The sequence below is a fragment of the Mollisia scopiformis genome, assembly GCF_001500285.1.
Source record: "Mollisia scopiformis unplaced genomic scaffold LY89scaffold_1, whole genome shotgun sequence".
NCBI lineage: Eukaryota > Fungi > Ascomycota > Leotiomycetes > Helotiales > Mollisiaceae > Mollisia > Mollisia scopiformis.
The window spans coordinates 5,279-23,834 of NW_017263581.1; the positions used below are offsets into that span (position 1 = coordinate 5,279).

At 48.1% G+C, this 18,556-nt stretch overlaps 6 protein-coding genes across 6 annotated transcripts; 3 read left to right on the plus strand and 3 right to left on the minus strand.

The window, feature by feature from the left end:
- Positions 1–54: 54 nt before the first annotated feature.
- Positions 55–4,235, plus strand: LY89DRAFT_633312 (condensation-domain-containing protein). The gene is made up of 2 exons (XM_018211340.1): positions 55–1,421; positions 1,473–4,235. Exons 1-2 carry the CDS (start codon positions 126–128, stop codon positions 4,101–4,103), a joined length of 3,927 nt encoding a protein of 1,308 aa, XP_018078023.1. The 5' UTR covers positions 55–125; the 3' UTR covers positions 4,104–4,235.
- Positions 4,236–4,748: 513 nt separating this feature from the next.
- Positions 4,749–9,996, minus strand: LY89DRAFT_31 (putative ABC bile acid transporter). Its single transcript, XM_018206624.1, has 7 exons — positions 9,554–9,996; positions 8,329–9,502; positions 8,184–8,283; positions 8,114–8,134; positions 6,805–8,066; positions 6,320–6,758; positions 4,749–6,266 (listed from the first exon to the last, which is right to left on the minus strand). The coding sequence occupies exons 1-7, from the start codon at positions 9,866–9,868 to the stop codon at positions 4,874–4,876; spliced, it is 4,704 nt and encodes a 1,567-aa protein (XP_018078024.1). The 5' UTR covers positions 9,869–9,996; the 3' UTR covers positions 4,749–4,873.
- Positions 9,997–10,482: 486 nt separating this feature from the next.
- Positions 10,483–11,483, minus strand: LY89DRAFT_110 (uncharacterized protein). The gene has a single exon (XM_018205065.1). The coding sequence runs from the start codon at positions 11,189–11,191 to the stop codon at positions 10,670–10,672; it is 522 nt and encodes a 173-aa protein (XP_018078025.1). The 5' UTR covers positions 11,192–11,483; the 3' UTR covers positions 10,483–10,669.
- A 1,279-nt stretch (positions 11,484–12,762) lies between these two features.
- On the plus strand, positions 12,763–15,313 carry LY89DRAFT_22 (WD40 repeat-like protein). Its single transcript, XM_018205934.1, has 5 exons — positions 12,763–12,987; positions 13,037–13,139; positions 13,190–13,426; positions 13,474–14,620; positions 14,667–15,313. Exons 1-5 carry the CDS (start codon positions 12,868–12,870, stop codon positions 15,265–15,267), a joined length of 2,208 nt encoding a protein of 735 aa, XP_018078026.1. The 5' UTR covers positions 12,763–12,867; the 3' UTR covers positions 15,268–15,313.
- Positions 15,314–16,484: 1,171 nt separating this feature from the next.
- LY89DRAFT_573258 (uncharacterized protein) lies at positions 16,485–17,093 on the minus strand (the record flags this gene model as incomplete). Its single annotated transcript, XM_018208681.1, has 2 exons — positions 16,485–16,861; positions 16,919–17,093. Coding segments are annotated over 2 exons (552 nt in total), but the record flags the coding sequence as incomplete, so codon positions are not given.
- A 1,047-nt stretch (positions 17,094–18,140) lies between these two features.
- LY89DRAFT_726739 (uncharacterized protein) lies at positions 18,141–18,354 on the plus strand (the record flags this gene model as incomplete). Its single annotated transcript, XM_018219076.1, has 2 exons — positions 18,141–18,219; positions 18,266–18,354. 2 exons carry the CDS (start codon positions 18,141–18,143, stop codon positions 18,352–18,354), a joined length of 168 nt encoding a protein of 55 aa, XP_018078028.1.
- Positions 18,355–18,556: the final 202 nt, after the last annotated feature.

Sequence of the window (18,556 nt, forward strand, 5' to 3'; positions counted from 1 at the left end):
CTACTGCGAATAGTGGTCTGCTTCGCGCAGTGCCTACTTGTTGTTGTTTTGGTTGTTTTCGCGTACTGCTGGTTCATGTTCTTACCCCCTCTACAGTGCAATTTACCTTCCTCTACAATGCTCGCATGCGAAACCGACAAGCTATCCAGCGATGGGTCAAGGAATGCCAGGAGACCTTCGAGGAGATCGTTCAACGTTTGGCAGGGATCAAATCAGAGACATGCTATACTCTTAGCGACTTCCCACTCCTTCCAATGAGCTATGACGGTCTTCACAGAATGATGACGAAAACCCTGCCCGAAGCTGGAGTCACACAGGATAATATCGAAGATATATACCCTTGCGCGCCACTGCAAGAAGGATTGTTGATAAGTCAGCTCAAAACTCCAAGCTTGTACCACGTCTATGCTATGTTCGAGGTTTGCTCTTCACCGGGCGGACCACCCGTAGACAGGAAACGATTAGCCAGTGCGTGGCAGAAAGTTGTTGATCGACATGCAGCTCTACGAACTGTTTTCGTGGATAGTGTCTGCAAGGGTGCTATCTTTAATCAGGTCGTCCTAAAGAAGGTCGACAGCGGATTAATAACAATTCACTGTGAGGAGACCGAAGCTGTCGAAAAGCTGAGTTCTGTCTCTATATTAAACGCCAATTATACCAAACAGCCTCGACTCCCGCACCAATCAACCATATGCGAGACGACAAGTGGGAAGATCTATCTCAAGACCGAAGTCAACCACGCTGTCATAGACGGCACTTCAGCAAATATCATTCTCCACGACCTCACTGCCGCTTATCATGGAGAACTCCCTGATGGTCCAGGTCCTCTTTTTAGCAACTACATAGCTTATATTAAGCGGCGTGCGCCTGGTGAAAGTATCAACTTCTGGAAGGCATACCTCGAGGGTGCCTCTATTTGTAACTTTCCAGTACAGATCGAGAAACTTCCCAAAGATCGACAAGTAAATGCAATCACCATGAACTTTGAGCGCTTTCCTGCATTGCAAGACCTCGGTAAGAAGCTGAATGTCACGATAGCCAATATCATGAGCGCAGCCTGGGCCTTTTGTCTCCGCGAGTACACGAAGTCAGATGACGTCTCTTTTGGATATCTTACAAGTGGTAGAGATGTACCCGTGCATGGAGTCCAAGGTGCTCTTGGCGCTTTCATCAACATTCTGGTGTGTCGGGTTAAGTTCGCGAAGCGCGCAACGCTCGATGAGATCTTTAAGGCGGTGCAGAACGATTATCTCCAAAGTTTAGAGCATCAGCATGTGTCTCTAGCACAAGTTCAACATGATCTTATGTCAGGACGAGCTCTTTTCAACACTGCTGTATCCATTCAGAGTGATAGACCGTCGGAGAACCAAGAAAAGAACCACATCATTTTCAAATCGATACTCGCCCATGATCCAAGCGAGGTAAACTCTTATCCACTCACAAAACTGTTTGATTACTGACATTAGTTACAGTACTCTGTCACTCTCAACATCAGGACCCTGAAAGGTGAAGAAGGCGTTGTAATCAGATACTGGACCGACGTCATGTCACCAGATCAAGCAGAAGGGCTATCAAATATGTTGGGTACAGTGTTGGACTACTTCATCAACAAGCCCGACCAACTGGTGGAGGAGCTTGATCTGTCCCAATACCGCAAAGTCCCTCGCCCTCAGCTACTTCTTGGAGCTGCACCAACCAACGAGCCGTCCATCATCCCTCCTCCAATCATCATGTCGGAAACGCAGCTGCGAAACATCATCAGCGAATGCGTGCGAGAGGTAATGGGCCAGATACTGAGCTCAGAAGCTTTTCCGGCGCATGCGCAAGGAGTCAGGAGTGACACTGTAAGCGTTGTGAAGCAGGAAACGATACATTCCATGATTGATTATGCCCAATTGACAACATCGCCACCTCCACGACCACAAATGGCAAGAGCTTCATCCGCGAACACCATTGCTTCAATAATGCAATTGAGCCCAGTCGAGCAGAAGCTCCTGTCAGTGTGGAGTGAGCTACTCCAAATATCTAAAGAATCCATCAAAAAGGACGACAGCTTCTTCAAGCTAGGAGGAGATAGTATCGTAGCCATGCAAATGGTGGGGATGGCCCGCGATGAAGACCTTGCCCTGACTGTTGCCAACATTTTCACACATCCAACTTTCGCGGAGATGGCTGCAGTGATTCGTATGGCGGAAGAGGCACAGTCACCATCTTCGGTCGCAGTAGCTAGAGACTACATCGAAGCTCACAACTCAAGATCTCAAGCCATTCAGAATGCATTCTACCAACGCTACTCGCTACTCGAGGCTCAAGATGTCGATACGTTCCTCCAACAGAACATCTGCCCCAAAGTACGCTCGTTCCGTGGTGGAATAGTCGACGTCTTTCCCGTGACCGATTTCCAAGCCTTGGCTATTACTGGTGCCCTCATGGAATCAAAATGGATGCTCAACTACTTTTATCTGGAAGCAGATGGAGATATCAATCTCAAGATTCTCAAATCAGCTATTGCACGAATGGTCAATGCTTTCGACATTCTCCGGACTGTGTTCACTCCCTATAACAATCGATTCTTTCAAGTTGTGCTACGAAAACTTCAACCCTCATTCTCGGTGCATGATACCGAAGATCTAGAGAGCTTCACGACTGCTCTTCAACAGCAAAGTCGGAAAAACGGGCCTCGCCCTGGTGAATCGTACCTCCAGTTCACAGTTGCTCAGCAGAAGAATAGCAATCGCCATCGGATCATTATGCGCATATCGCACGCCCAGTACGACGGTGTTTGCCTCCCGAGTATTTTGAGCGCTCTACAAAGCGGATACGAAGGCCACAGCATACCAGAAACGCCAGATTTCTCTGCTTACGTTCGGGATGCGGCAAGACAGACAACTGATGAGCACTACTTGTACTGGAAAAGCCTGCTGAAGGGCTCAGCAATGACAGAAATTGTTCGTCGTCGAGGGCCAAATTATAGCCGCGGAACTGAAGCTCCAACGAATTTGAAGCGCGTCGTTCGCATGCCGTCTCTTGCTTCTGAGGGAATCACTGCTGCAACGATCATCAAAGCTGCTTGGTCCCTCGTTCTTGCGAAATGGTCAGCGCAATCGGACGTTGTATTTGGAAACGTGATTAGTGGAAGAAATGCACATGTTCCTGGTGTGGATCGCATTATTGGTCCCTGTGTCAACATGATTCCAGTCAGGGTCAATTTTCAAGAAGACTGGACGGTGCTTGACCTCCTCCACAGCATTCAAGACCAACAGGTCACAGCGATGCCCTACGAGTCTCTCGGATTCAGAGAAATCATCAAACACTGTACTTCGTGGCCCGATTGGACTAACTTCTCCACGGTCTGTCAGCATCAGAATATTCAGCGGCAGACTCAAATCCAGCTTGGGGACAATGAATACACTTTAGGCGCTATAGGATCGCAAGAAGATTTCGCTGATCTCACTGTCTTATCGACACCTCAAGAGGGCAACCAGATTGAAATATCGCTGATCTTCACTTCGAACAGCGGTATCACCCTCCCCTTCGCGGAAGCGATGTTTGAAGCTTTGTGCGAAACTGCTGTTAGCTTCCCCAAGGACCCCATGGCATCTCTCCCACCGCCGCCAGAGCTATCACTTATGCCACAAAGAACGTTGGATGAGGTTGTCACGAGTGCACGAGAAGATATGTCTCTCGATCCGAAAGATCTCAGTAGAGACGAGTTGTCAACACATTCTGCCATGCTCACGATGATATGGCGACAAATCTTAGGAGAAAAGACTGGCCAAGTGACTCCGATTGCGCTGGAAGCCTCTTTCTTTGAATTGGGCGGAGACATCATTGGAATTGCGCAAGTTGGCTCATTGTTGGAGCAAGAGGGAGTCAAGATGGGAATGGAAGACCTCGTTGACCATCCAAAGATGATCGAGCAGATTAGTTTGATAGCTGCAGAGGTCAGGAAAGAGAAAGAGGCTTTGGCTGCTGAAGCGATGGTTGCGTCGGTACAAGATGCACCCGAGCTTCCTAAGAAGGGATTGAAGGGGATTTTGGAGAAGTCTGTTAAGTTAGCCAAGAAGATCAGGCGACGACGAGATAATGAAGGCCATACATAAGGCCACAGGGGTTATGAAGGAAATTTGAGCGCTGGGTTCTAGATCAATGTTTGAGTTTATTATCGTCACTCTTTATTACTTTAGAAAGCTTCGGGGAGACATGTTTATTCATAGATTGAACCCATTTGTAACAAGGCAATTCTCTAGACTACATACACGCGTACTTCTCTCCATGCTCAAAATCCTATACGCACATATTTGCGCGAGTAATCTTACAAGCCACTGCGCGTTAGCAACGCAATATAGTTCACCAATTAATATACTACTCCACTCGCCTAGTACTTCCTTACACACACGAACAATTGAAAATAATGCCAAAAAAATTGGAGTCCATTGATCCTGGCAGAATTTGCATCTACAACTCTCAGTCCTGTCTATCTCCATTGCTCGAGGAACAGGGGGCACCATAGGCGTCTAAGAAGGGGATGCCTTTTACTGAGTATGTTGCTTTACACCACAGGACCATTTTTGAATTATGGAAAACTTGGGGTTATTTAATTTTATAACCGTACGGGTGTGGTATGGCGCTTTCATCCGAGGATAACAAGTCTGGGTGCAGACTAGCATTGTGGGACTATGGGATATCCCCATAAGAATTTACGGATAATCATTTTCACAAGAATCACGGTGAGCTTTATTTTGAAATCCATGAATTTTATCGAAACGAACATATATATACAAATCCGATCGCGAAGCCGAAACGAGTTCCAGAAACACCATCCAAATCCTCAACGCTGTCTATTCCCTCATCAGGGCCCCATTTTCGCTTCTCAACTACCAGTACCACTGGTAATACTCTCCAACTTTTCCCTCTCACCACTCTCCCCAACCATTCCCCTGAACACGCCATTCTCAAGCGCGAACAACTCCTTCGGACTTCCGAATTCTGCAACCTTGCCATCATCTAGGACTAATATCTTGTCGAAGTCTGCGATGGTGCTGAGACGGTGCGCAATCACAATTAGTGTTGAATCGCCGAATTCCTCTCGGATAGAGCGTTGGATCAGTGCATCGGTTGCCATGTCCACTGCGGAGGTGGCTTCGTCTAAGACCATGATTTTGGGGCGGGAGACGATGGCGCGGGCGAGGCAGAGAAGTTGACGTTGTCCTTGGGAGAGGTTGAGACCACCTTCTGTAATCGGAGAGGTGAGGGAGGTGAATGGATTTGTGTTCTTGAACGGTGTTGGTGTGATGGAGCCTTCTGTCGGGGTGTTGAGGCCGGTGTTGAGAGCTGATGCGTGAGCGCTCAGAGCCTCTGCTTCAGCTGACGAAACGAGATGGACTCGTTGGAGTGCATCTCTCAATTCACTATCTTCGTGGTCGTCAAATGCGTCGAGATTGCTGCGGACTGTTCCAGAGAAGAGGACAGGATCTTGGGGAATGATAGCTAGCCGTGAACGCAGAGCCTGGAGCTTGATTTTTGAGATATCCAGTCCATCGATATGAACACTTCCTTGTCTAGCTTCTAAGAATCGGAATAGTGCCAAGGTGAGTGATGACTTGCCAGCGCCAGTACGACCCACAACCCCAACGCGCTCGTTACGCTCCACGCTGAAGGACAAGCCTTTCAGAACAGGTGGCAGATCCGGTGCATAGCCGACAATGAGATCGTCGACCTCAAGTCTACCTTCACTAGGCCAGGCAGCAGGAGGATCAGCACCTTCAAGAGATTCCGTGGGAAGTCTGCTATACTCAATGATGCGCTCCGCAGCATTCATGTCAAGCTCCAGATTTGTGTAATGGCGGATAGTCCAGATAACCACTGATCCATAATCCAAAGCAAAGGAAAGCGCGAAACCAGCGAGTGCTGCATCAATGCCATCAATAAGGAGGATCATAATAGCGACGAATGTGGCAAAAAGGCCACCAACGGCTGACATCCTCCATCCCATCCAGCGATTGAAAGCCCACAGATGCCAGAAGGAAGTTGAGTGATCATCGATCTTGGAGAACATGCGCTGAATGTACACGTCGGTTTTGTCAAAGGCTCTGATGGTGCCAACACCTGTGAGTGCAGAACCGAATTGTTCGAAGACGGGAGATTTGGCATTTGATTCTAGGCGTTTGACTTCTCGAGCACCTGTCAGATATAGTCGCGCGATATATACGCACACCGTCAGGAGGGCCAGAGAGAGAAGAATCACGTAGGGTGATACGAAGGTTCTGAAAGATGTCAGCGATGATGCTTTGCATGTGCTCTGAGAAAGAACACTTACCCTGCAACTATAACGCCAATCAATCGGAAGACATTGTTACCTCCAAAGCCAATATCGTTAGCCAGACGAGAATCCACAACATTGAAATCCGCCGTAAAGCGATTCAAGATTCTGCCTAGCGGTACAGTGTCCATCCATCGAAGAGGGGTCCGCAAAATCGTAAAACAGAGATCATCAAATAAGCGGCGAGATGCTCGAATAGAACCGGTATAGACATAGAAGTATCTGAAAGTCCCTAGCAGAGCCGACGCAATTGCGAGAACGATGTACACGCTGAGATAGTATGATAGGGGATGAGACGACGATGTTGGACTACCAGCCACGGAGGAAGTGCTCAGGCGGCCCAAGTCGTGAATTTGGAAGGAATAGGTCATGGAATGTTTAACGCTCGTATGTTGCTCATCCTCCCCGGTCCACAGTCGTAGCCACCATGAGCGACCTATCAATATTAGTGTGAGAAATCCTAATTCAGCTTGGTGGCTTACCTGTAACAAGTACCTGCATTCCTGCAAAAATGAAGAAAGCCAAAGCCCAGAAAGGAGCACCCCCACTAGATCTCAAGTATTCCAAGTAGATGCCAGTCTTGACTCTACCTCTCTCGCGCTTCTCATCCTCGACGAACTTCTTAGGTGTAGCCTTCTTGGAATCGATCTTCTGTAAAGTCTCTATCGTGTCTCCATCAGATGATTCTTCAGAATTGACAGCGGTTGGATCCTCGTCTCCTTCATGTCCGACTTCATTCTCTTCGTGGCTGATGATTTGCTGAAGTGTGCCTTCAGCCTCTAATTCCTGGACCATGCCTGCATTCTCGACAGTCCCATCACCAAGCTCAACAATATATTTAGTCTTGGACTTGCAGAGCGCGACATGATGTGTCACGAGAATTCGTGTACGCCCAACGCCAAGTTCACCAGTTAGGCCCTTCTCGAAAATGAATCGTCCAACGTGCGCGTCCACGGCACTAAAGATGTCGTCGAGGACCAATATACCAGCTCGAGAGTACAAAGCACGAGCAAATGTGACTCTCCATCGCTGTCCACCGCTCAAGTTGATACCGTTGGCCCCAATTTCAGTATTCTCTCCATCAGTGAGCATATCCAGATCCTTCCTCAATGCACAAACCTCAATGACTTTGTTGTATCTATAGTTATCGTACGGGAGACCGAACAAGATATTGTCCTTGATGCTGGCGTTCTCGATCCAAGGTATCTGTGCAACGAATGCTATGGAGGAAGGAATGATCCAATTGTCTTTATTCGCAAGATGATCATGACGATCTCGAGTGTGAGGTGCCTGAGGGACGCTGATTGTTCCCGCTAGCACGTCGACTTCTCCAAGGATCGAAGCCAGCAGAAGACTCTTCCCTGTACCTGTCTTTCCACTCACGACACTGAGTTCGTTGTCAGGGAAGGAGACATTGATGTTTCTTAGGACATATCTGAGATCGTCATCTTCCTTCTCTTCGTCGGAAGGCCAAGCAATTGAAGCATTTTCGAATGAGATGTTTGGAGCCGCACTTGTGTTCTTGCTGATCTCGGGGGCATTGAGGTACTTCTCAATACGCTCCACAGAGATCCAGGCATCGATGAGATCGGTGGTGAGTTCGGGAATGACAGCTAGGGTGACTTCGAGATTGCCAAAGACCCCAATGGCAGTAAATGCAACGGACGGTTGGAGCTCGCCATTCATGATTGAGTAGACAGCGAGTGACGTGGCGGCAAGGGCGATTGGACTTGTAATCCAGCAGCTGTTTGGGTTAGTAGTGGGACCTTTTTAGAAGCTTTGGAAACATACAATAGCAAAAAGGTGTCGGCCCTAGATTGGTCAGCATTTATTTCGGCCCAGAGAGGGTGCAGTTACTGACACATAGACGCTCCATTGTTCACCAAGCTCTCTTTCTCGAACCTTCCCAATCTTTGCGTGCCAGTTGTCTTCTAGTGCCGAGAACTTGATCTGGCGAATGCCTGCAACATGTCAATCAAGCGAACGCCTCCCGTGAGATTTCATACCTTGCAAAGCTTCAGTAACTACACCCATCTTAGTATCTCTAACCTTCATAAGTCGATCCTGAGCATCCGAGTACCGCTTGCTGAAGTATATGTTGAGAGGAATAGTAAGGGACATGGCAGCAAACCCGCAAAGCAAGGCTTTCCAGCCAATGATACTGATCAAGAATGCAAATGAAACAATCAATTTGAAGAGACTGCCAGCAAAATAGTTGTTGAAAGAGCAGAAATCGGAGACTCGCTTGGTGTCTACACCAATGAGATTGACAGTGGACTGCTTTCCCTTCGGCTCTGTATCTTCCTCAGTCTCGATTTCGGGTTTATCTCCAGCCGTGGCATTGTTGGAAGCATCGGACATGTCTGGGCCATCACCATTCTCTTTCTTCGGAGCCTTGGAAGCACCTTTCACATCTTTGCGTCGCATCGCCTTCTGGAAGATGAGAGCGGATAATTGCGCTCGAATTGGAATGGCAACTTCAGACCACGAGATCCAAAACAGCCAAGATTCGATCCAGGATGCTCCAACTGTAGCAAGTGTAAGCGTCACAACCCAGATCCATGCTTCAGCCGTGACAGAATCCCCAGGTTTCTTCTTCTCCAAGATCATCAGGATATGGTACGTGACGAACTGAGGAGCAAAGTTGCCGAAGGCTTGTAAGAGAGTGAGTATCCATTGAATTATGAAAGCTACTTTGTGTGCGAGGAACACTTCAATCCAAAGTTTCTTCGTATGGTTCCGGTGGGCCCACGCATTACTGAGATCCTTGGAACGAGTGAGGTGGTCCATCTTGGGCAGATCTTCAAGTTCAAGACGATTCTTTGTTCTTGAAAGGCGAAGAAGATGGGCACACCATGAGAAGCTGTATCGGCCCAGAGCAGAGACCGTATACATAGCATCCACGGGTGTTCCATCGTAGAACACCTGTGGTCGTCTTGGGATAGAAATACCAGCACCAGCAGCCAGAATAACGAGAGCGAGCTGTACAATTCGAAGGGCATTCTGCTCTGATGTTCCGAAGCTCTCTTCGGCTTCATTTTTCTGTGCGATGAGTCCGTCCTCAAACAACAAGACAGCGAAAAGAAAGATGCTTGAAACTGCCGAGTATACTCCCCAGTCGTAACTTTTGACGGGATTTCGGATCAGGGAAATGGCAATGGTTTGGAGAACGATTAGGGACTAGGAGAATCAGCATAGAAAAGGGGATTTTGATGGATCACGTGAACTCACCCATTGCGCAACATTGATCCAATTCTCAATGAACAATCCATCATCTTGCCCTACAAGACCAAGAACAGCCAAGGCAATCGATAGAGAAAGGCCGGTAACTGTGAAGATGCCAAGAGAGATCTTTGGGATTTTTGCAGAATATTCCGCCACCGATTTCTCAGTGGCAACGCCATCTTTATCCTCATACTTGGTGGATTTTGGCTTGGGTTCCCGTAAGTGGGATGCAATTCCAATCAACGAGGGCAGTGTGAGGAGAAGAACCAAAACGAGAGCTGTAACTCCCGCAACAAGGGATCTCGAATCGTTTTCGAGCATCTTGATTGTCCTATGATTGTCTAGAAAATTTAAGGGTGAAAAGCTGGCTCATGTCCCAAGGTAGAGGTGGAATCTTTTCACGAGTGAATTGAAGAACGTCTTTAGGTATCAGGACCTTTCATATAATCTAGGCTCGACTTCGCGACGTTCACGAGTGTCGTCAGTCAGTCGTGGGATACCGTCTGATATTATTTTATTTCGGTATTGCTGAACAATAATTGAATTTCGCACGTCGAGACCAGTCCAATGGGTATGGTTATGACCGTGAGGCGACGTCTTGGTTTGGTGGCGGTTCGGAATTGGTTGACTCACTCCGGGCAAGGGAAGAAAAGTGCCCGGTAATTTTATGCTGCAGGTGCAACTGCGGGCGCAAGTGAGGTGATGGCAAATTGAAGGTTGTGATATCTCTGGCTGCAAAATGGTGCATGCAGGCTCAACCCCAAGCTCTCCCGATCTCCTCTTGGTGGGGCAAAAGACGTAAATTCAGTGGTGCTGCGCGGTGGATGCTGGAATGATTTGATGAGAAGCCACACTAAGCGCGATCAAGAAGGTAACTGAAGAAGACGAGAGGAATGCGGTAGCAACCTGCATGTACTGTATGTATCTCTGTCTATCTGCATCGATGAGTGGGGTGAAATCCGGGGAGCAGTAAATGGCATGCCCAGCAACGACAGACAGATCATTTGTCCCAATAGGAGAATAGGGGAATAGACTCATCGAAGGGGACCTGTCCGGGTAACAAACGCATCCCACTGAGGATGACGCATCTTTCCAGAGGGGCGTCAATATGTTGATTGGTGATTATGACTCCCGTGAATGAGTGAATGTGAGTAATGGCCTCTCCCTAATGCCCTGGGTGCAAGTGCAATTGCAAGTGCCATCTGATAGTGCTGTTACTCCGCCGTCCGCCATTCGAGCGGTGAAGACTCGGTGGGCGAGGGCGAGGGCGAGGCATGTCTTGGATGCAGCCATCATGGAAGATGCAGCGTCGGAAACGTGCTGACTGACCCACGATAATGCTATTGGCAGCGGTGGGGTCGATATTGGGTGCATGAGGGTTCCGTTGAGCTGGTTGTGTGAATCAGTTGACTGTTTGAATACCTGCAGGACTGAGGCAACGAATTGTGAGATGCGAGACGTTTGCACATGACATGATACAGAGAGATGATGGGGTGTGCATGTGAGATAAAGAGAACATCGGTGGAGGAGAGTGAGCTTGAGCTTGAGCTTGAGCTTGAGCTTGAGCCTGTTTGATATATTAAGTATACAAGGAAATGTTACAAACAGCTGACGAGATAGATAGACTCCTGAAAAGCTTAACATAGTACGAGTCACGTGGGAAACCTTTCATGTAATTGTTTATTGCAGAGGGAATACAAAGTGTAGCCAGCCCAGCTCCTTAGATAGACCTTCCCAACCTTGTCATATTATTCCCTCAAAGTTGTTCCTTCCATTGCCTGTCTACTGCACTGCTAAATGGCATCTCCATAAAACATGACCGTCCATCCGTCAATCCTGATAATGCATGCATATCTCTGGATACCTTTATACTTGTGCAGCTGACACAACATCCCAATATCAGAACCTCCAGCTCTAAGGTTATTACTTGTTGTTATTCCTGGGTCTAGAATCCAGCAACGGAAACTCAATGTCCATACCCGAATGCATGAAGCAAGCCTTCAATCACATCCGACATCGCTCAGATACCTGGATTCAGACTGCCTGGACAAAGAGGAGACGAGGAGACGAGGAGACGAGGAGGAAGAGGCAGACGGCTCACGAGATTGTGGGACCGTGAGACCGCCTTTTGAGCGGCTTTCAGTCGCCGCATCTATTTTCGTCAGGGAAGCTCCCGTCACCAGGAAGTGGCGGCTGTACGACGAGGGGATGGGATGGGCCAGGACCACGGCACTTCATAACCTTCGTTAGGCGGCCCTTGACAATATTCAGTTTGATATCCATCAAAATGGTACGAAAGGAGAGTTTGTCCACAAAAGAGTACTTCTTACTCAAGGATATGAAATAAGCGCTGAAGGGGTGTGACATCTTGACCAAATCATGCCGTGAAGAGGGGTTATCCGTTCGCATGCCGCGAGTTCCAGAGTGGAGAGAATACCGCTGGCCATGTTGTTGCAAAGCCTCCATGGCGTCCCCAGGAAATGTGAATTGAAAGTCTTTCTTTATAGAAATATCTATGGCAAACAGAAAAGTAATGTTCCCCAACAAGAAGACAAACGATGCCAATGTCAAAGTTCTTGCTCCAATACTGGCTGGCTGCAACTCAAAATCCAGGCACATGGAACCAGTGAAATGCTCACCGTGCAGAAGCTATTGTCCAATGAAGAACAGACAATTCAGAATGCAAAACTTCAGCTCATCTCAGACTTTGAGATGCGTCTGTCAGCCAGAAATCAAGAAGACAATTAAAAATGAATCGAATTGGATTGAGCTGGGTTTATCTCAATTTCTGCTTCCTTCATTTCGATGCTGTTTGAGAAGCTGCTGCCATCAACGCGAGATTGCCGCTAAATTCCATTGATACACGACCAAGACTCCGCTGCGATGCACTGCATAACCATAACATGAGAGGAAGCGGGCACATCCAATCCTCAATTCAACTCGACTCAATTCACTTCAACTTCAAATCAATGACCACAAGAAGTTTCTTCACGACCAATTCACGCGCATCGCCATCCCATAATCCTTCTCGCAAACCTTCTCCACGCCGTCTTCACACGTTATCGACAATCAATCTCGCATCCTCCGAATCAAACGAACCTCTACCCTAATCCCTGCCCCGACCTGCCGACTTTCAAACCACGACTCTCCTCACCTTCTGCAAGTTCGACTTCAGAAAACATCCACAGATTATTCTCCCAGAGACTCTTTGTCCTTCGATAATCAACCACTTCTCGAGTTGTCCTGCGCAACATCCGGCTCTGCTGCCGCCGATTTCTGTGCTCGACGGCAGCTCTGAGAGCTTCGAATCCACGCCCACCATGAAAGCCGCGCCCATAATCGTCAACTGGCATGCGGAGAATGCTCCCATCTACTCTGCAGACTTCCAACCGCATGGCAAAGGTCGACTAGCCACCGGTGGAGGAGATAATAATGTTCGGGTGAGTTTGGCACGTCTCGGGGGGTTAGCTACTTGCTGACGGATTATAGCTCTGGAGATTGGATTCTGAAGGTGAGGATAGAAAGGTTGAGTATCTATGTACGATGGTTAGACATACACAAGCTGTAAACGTCGTCCGCTGGGCTCCTAGAGGTATATACGTCTTTTGAACCCAGCTCTTTCTCAGTACTAACCCCTCACAGGAGATGTTCTTGCTTCTGCCGGTGATGATGGCAACGTTATTACCTGGGTCCTCGATACGAAGAACGCAAAGCCTACATTCGGAGAAGATGGAATTGAGGACAAGGAGGCATGGAGAGCAAAGCACATGTGTCGTTCATCAGGGGCTGAAATCTACGACTTGGCATGGTCTCCAGATGGGGTATACTTCATTACTGGAAGCATGGACAACATCGCCAGAATCTACAATGCCCAGAGCGGTATGTTTCAAGCAACCTAATGGAATAATACATACTGACAAGCCTAGGACAACTGATTCGACAAGTCGCAGAACATCAGCACTATGTGCAAGGAGTAGCATGGGACCCTTTGAACGAGTACATTGCAACACAGTCCTCCGATCGATCCGTCCATATCTACACCTTGAAGACGAAAGAGGGCACATTTGTCTTAGATAATCGAGATGAGGATCCGAGGAAGATTGGTCATAATCTGAAGATGGATCTTCCTGGACGCCGAATCTCTTCCAATAGCCCCGCTCCGCCAGACATGGGATTACGAGCACAAATGGGAGCACAAATGGCTGCAGAACCTACTTCGAATGCTATCGGATCACCAGTCCCCTCTTGCCCTGGCACACCTACCTCTCTCGCTCTCCCCATGAATCCTCCAAGCACCATCAGCCATAGCCGCAGATCCTCCTTTGGGGCAGCATCACCAGCTATGTCTATGCGAAGATCAGCATCGCCAGCGCCCTCACTCCCGTTACCGGCTGTCATGCCCATGGAAGCATCACCAAAGCCATACAATGTTGGCCTTGGGCTCAAGAATGCGAGCATCTACGCCAATGATACCCTGAAGTCCTTCTTTCGACGCTTGACCTTCACTCCTGATGGAAGTCTCCTTTTCACACCTGCCGGTCAATACCAAACACAGCAGAAGGGATTGGAGGAGGCAGCAAAGACAATGTATGAGGTCATCAACACAGTTTACATCTACACTCGAGGTGGAATCAACAAGCCCCCAATCGCACATCTTCCTGGTCACAAGAAGCCTTCCGTGGTTGTGAAGTGCTCTCCTGTTTACTACACAACACGAAAGAACCCTCCTCCCACGAAGCATATTACAATCGATACCTCCTCCGCAGAAGACGCGCTGGCATCACTTCCCGAGCCTGCTGTCCCAAAATCCGAGTCCCACTCGGTCATGGAGCCACCACCTCCTATGCCGCAGACCACTGACCCTGCTGGTCCCACTTCGTCGCCGAAGCCCAAGCCTCTGGAGGTGGAGACCAATTCATCGACACAAGGACCGACGATGGCATTCTCTCTTCCATATCGGATGGTGTATGCTGTCGCCACAGAAGACTCTGTTTTGATGTACGATACTCAACAACAGACCCCACTTTGTGTTGTCAGTAACCTTCACTGTGCGACTTTTACTGATCTTACATGGTAAGCTTGTCTCAGCCTCATTTTTGAATCTGCTAATATCCTACAGGTCTAATGACGGTCTTACGCTTCTCATGACCTCTTCTGATGGATTCTGCTCCACCTTAACTTTTGCCCCAGGCGAGCTTGGACAACTTTATACCGGCGAGGTTCCTACAGCGAAGAATCCTATGATCAGTAATACCACTGCATCATCCTCCCAAAATACTCCAATGGCAACTCCTACCTCCATCGCACCGCCATCTCCGTTTCCCAACAACCATCACCGCACTTCTTCCTCTGGCATTGCCGTTGCTCCATCTCCTCCACCTGGCATGAATCGTCCTTCCTCACCTACTCGATCAAACTCCACTTCATCGATAGCCACACAATCTTCTTACGCAACTCCAGCCGCTGGTACAATCATTAGCAATCCAACTCTTGTCGGAGGAAGCATGCCAAGCATTGCTGCCGGAAACATCAGCTTCATGAACGGTATGCCCATGACTACACCACCCCAAACACCCAGAAGCACAACCAGCAGTGTCAGCGGTATCAAGAGAGATGCGAGTGAGAGTGAGAAGGAGGATGGAGCTCTAGGTGGCGAGAAGAAGAGAAGACGAATTGCACCAACTCTCGTGAACGAGCAGAATGGTAGCTCAGCGTCATAACCTCTGACGAAATTATTTCCTTTGTTCTTTATTTCCGGTGTTAGGGAAGGGCAAAATTGGCATCACTGGGTTGGCATTAGCGTAGTGGTGTTTATGGCTTGGGTTCGCAGTCTAGCCTCATATTCCTGGCATGAGTGCCTAGGACAGAACTTGGGTGCTGGATATAGCGGTGACTGCAAGAGAGCAGACATGTAACAAACATATTGGTAGGCGGAACGGAACCTTGCGTGTATGTATCCATCGCAGCATGCCCTGAGGGGATGAATTCGTGTGGATACTTAGAAATTTGACATTGTCCTCTGATCCTCTTGCGCTCTGGTGACTTCTTCTACTTGCTACCAGTGTCTTCTTCCGCTTCGACTCTTTGACTCTCAATGTCCGCCGAGTACTATTACTTGCAAAAAACTGTGGCAGCTTCGCTCCCCTGAGCATCCACTGCATACATTCCCGCCCACTTCCTCCCCCCTTCTCTTCCGTCAGATATTCTCCTCTCTATGTCCATTCAAGCAAAACAGCAAACACTCCATCATAGATCAAGCTATAAGTCTACGGCAACGGTCAGTTTGTCAATTCTATCATCCCCTTCCCCTGAGGCTATTTTCCGAAACCCCTCATTCTCTTAGAAACGATGTTCAAGGAGCCGTTGAACTTTGAACAATGGGAAGATTGTTCTCTGGGCTGAGCATCTTCTACTGCCTTTAACTACTCGGGGATGTCCTTGAGCAATGTTTTCTTCTTTTGCTCTGGCGGAATTCGGGGAAAGAGGTGCTATGTGCGGGGTGCGAATTGTGGTCCTTGTGAAATAGGTATGCTAGAGCAAGACCAAGGGAAGAGAGGTGAGAGTGAGAAAGGTAGCAAAAGTAAAGAATTCTTGCTCATGCTAATGTTAAGTAGAGTATAGTTGGTCTGGAAGCATAGATGGATATGAAATAGCATCAGTTGTCGTGGAAATTGGATGCAAGATAACATTGATCCAGAATTTGCAGGACAATGTAAGGTGCCTGAAGGTCCCAGGTATGGGCTAGGATCTTGAGCATGGGGTTGTGCATCTACAGTATGACGTGAATTTCGGTGGGAAATCTCTTCTACTCGAGGAACCTGCTTCTAACATTGATATTGTCCTACAATTATTGGAACAACATTATCTTATAGTCCAATTCTTGCAGGGACGTTGTGTTTATTTACCCTCAAATCCGCAAAATCCCCCCTACCCCCATTCAACTACCCTTCCTCTCCGGATCTAGGCCAACCCGAGCCCCTTCAGGCCTCACAATACCCTCCAATAACTCATACCTAATCCCCCTCTCCATATTCCACTCCCACACACTCTCATAATCTACACACTTCCTCTCGATATCAAAATCTGGAAACGGGAATCTCTGGCCCTCCACCCAATTATGCGTTATGACGTTCAAGCTCGGTTGGCAGGTTAAAGCTTGCATGAGGAGGTAAGTACAGTGGGAGAGGTGGGTCGTGTGCCAGGGTGAAGGTGCGATGTTGTAATATTCAGGCCAGGCGGATCGGCGGAGCATGTTGAGGCAGTGGAGGAGGTGTTGGGAGTCTAAGGCTGCGAAGTGAGTGTTCATTCCGTAGCCTGATTGGATGTTAGTCGTGTGGTTGTGAAAATGGAACAGGGACAGGGACAATGTACCCCAGTCTTTGGGAATCTTGACAGTCTTCTCGGGATCCTTTCCCAGCTTCTCAACATCAGAACTAGAAATGGCAAACCATTTTATTCTAGCTAGACCCTCCCATGCTGCGTCTACTTCCGGGGAAGGCTCTTGTCGCCAAATGAGGTTGTCGTTGTTGTAGACACTTCCATTGACGGTTGCATGGTGGATGGGAATGGGAAATTGTTCGAGGATGGGCGCTGGATGTGCGAAGTGATCAGCGAGGAAGGACCAAAGAAAGGGAAGAACGAACAGAAGGTGTTGACTTGTTTGAGATTATAGTTTAGGGCGCCTTGGTTCGAGAGATCACGTAGAGACAGTAGTAGGATGGAAATGGAGATTGTGAACAAAAGGACATTGAAAATAGCAAAGTTCCTTTGGAGTTTATCGACCCTTCGCGGCTGGGGCAGTGTGCCTTCCGGATCTGTCTAAGTGAGAAAACTAAGCCAAGCTCGAATTTTTTGAGATATTAGAAGCAGTGTTAACTCAACGTACTATCACGCTCTCGTTCTCCTCTGTTTCGACTTCTTTGTAGACATGATCGTTCCGATTCCTAGCTGCAGATAGAAGGTTCAACATCCTAACATGATCTGAAAGATTAGATGTTCCGTAGAGAATCTCAAACAGAAGAGCGCAAGAACCGCCATGAAACACGAAGTCACAAGCAGAACCACGATCCGCAATGTAGGTTCAATGTTAATCCAGGCCTCGTGTAATGTATGCAGTCAATATAAGAGCCGTGGCAGAGTAGGCGTCCTCATTCGGCGCACCGTATACTGTGCCACATTTTCGTGTTCCGTGTTACATTGTTTGATGGCTAAATCCCAGACTGGTAGGTGCCTCTTAATATCAAGCAGTTATAAGGTTGCCAAATCCTTCAGTGACAGATGTTCCAGGTTGTAAGGGTCTCGAGACATCTTTAGCCAGACTGATTCTAATACATAGCCAATGAGGGGGTTGCACCGGCATTGGAAGTTTGGGGAAACACTAAATCAATGCTACGAAAACGCTTTGCCGGCTGTGAGGCGCGGCGGTGAGTGAATAAGAAAGGAGAGGAAAGAGGGCGCCCATCAAAGTTTTGCTGAACATAAATGCAAGAGAAATCCACTGTTCAATGTCCGACAATCTAAAGGAAATTGACAAGATCACCATCACCAAATCCAAGAACACTATCGCCCCTTCCCGAAGAACAAATCAAGCAACATGAAGTTCACCATTGTCGCTCTTCTTGCCATCCTCAGCGCCGCGGTTTCAGCTGCTCCCATAGTCGCCAAGTCCACAGGTACGACAATTTGCTATTCCTGAACATCTCACTAACAAATGAGCAGAGGAAGTAGCAGTGCGCTCCGAGGATAGCACCGACAAGGCTCCTTCCGCTTGTGGAGTGGAGGGATCATACACCTATCTTTACTGCTAGACTGGAAGGTGCTTGACTTGGCTCGGAGTTGGAGGTTATGATAAGACGTAGCAAATCTGGCACTTGTAGTGCTCGTTTTGTTTTGGCTTTCTTCAGCAGTTCAGCAGTTGGTATATCAGCTGTCGTCCACTTGTAACGTCGCAACTTGGGAGTGGTTTGCATATCGAATGAATGCGTTGGGATGAATTCTTTAACAGCAACT

Coding starts and splice junctions, on each gene's coding strand:
- LY89DRAFT_22 (XM_018205934.1), top strand. CDS start 12,868: ATGAAAGCCGCGCCCATAATCGTCAACTGGCATGCGGAGAATGCTCCC. Junction 13,140..13,189: donor CGTCCGCTGGGCTCCTAGAG/GTATATACGTCT, acceptor AACCCCTCACAG/GAGATGTTCTTGCTTCTGCC. Junction 13,427..13,473: donor AATCTACAATGCCCAGAGCG/GTATGTTTCAAG, acceptor TGACAAGCCTAG/GACAACTGATTCGACAAGTC.
- LY89DRAFT_633312 (XM_018211340.1), top strand. CDS start 126: ATGCGAAACCGACAAGCTATCCAGCGATGGGTCAAGGAATGCCAGGAG. Junction 1,422..1,472: donor TCGCCCATGATCCAAGCGAG/GTAAACTCTTAT, acceptor CATTAGTTACAG/TACTCTGTCACTCTCAACAT.
- LY89DRAFT_31 (XM_018206624.1), bottom strand. CDS start 9,868: ATGCTCGAAAACGATTCGAGATCCCTTGTTGCGGGAGTTACAGCTCTC. Junction 9,503..9,553: donor GGATCAATGTTGCGCAATGG/GTGAGTTCACGT, acceptor TGATTCTCCTAG/TCCCTAATCGTTCTCCAAAC. Junction 6,267..6,319: donor ATTGGCGTTATAGTTGCAGG/GTAAGTGTTCTT, acceptor GACATCTTTCAG/AACCTTCGTATCACCCTACG.
- LY89DRAFT_110 (XM_018205065.1), bottom strand. CDS start 11,191: ATGTTAAGCTTTTCAGGAGTCTATCTATCTCGTCAGCTGTTTGTAACA.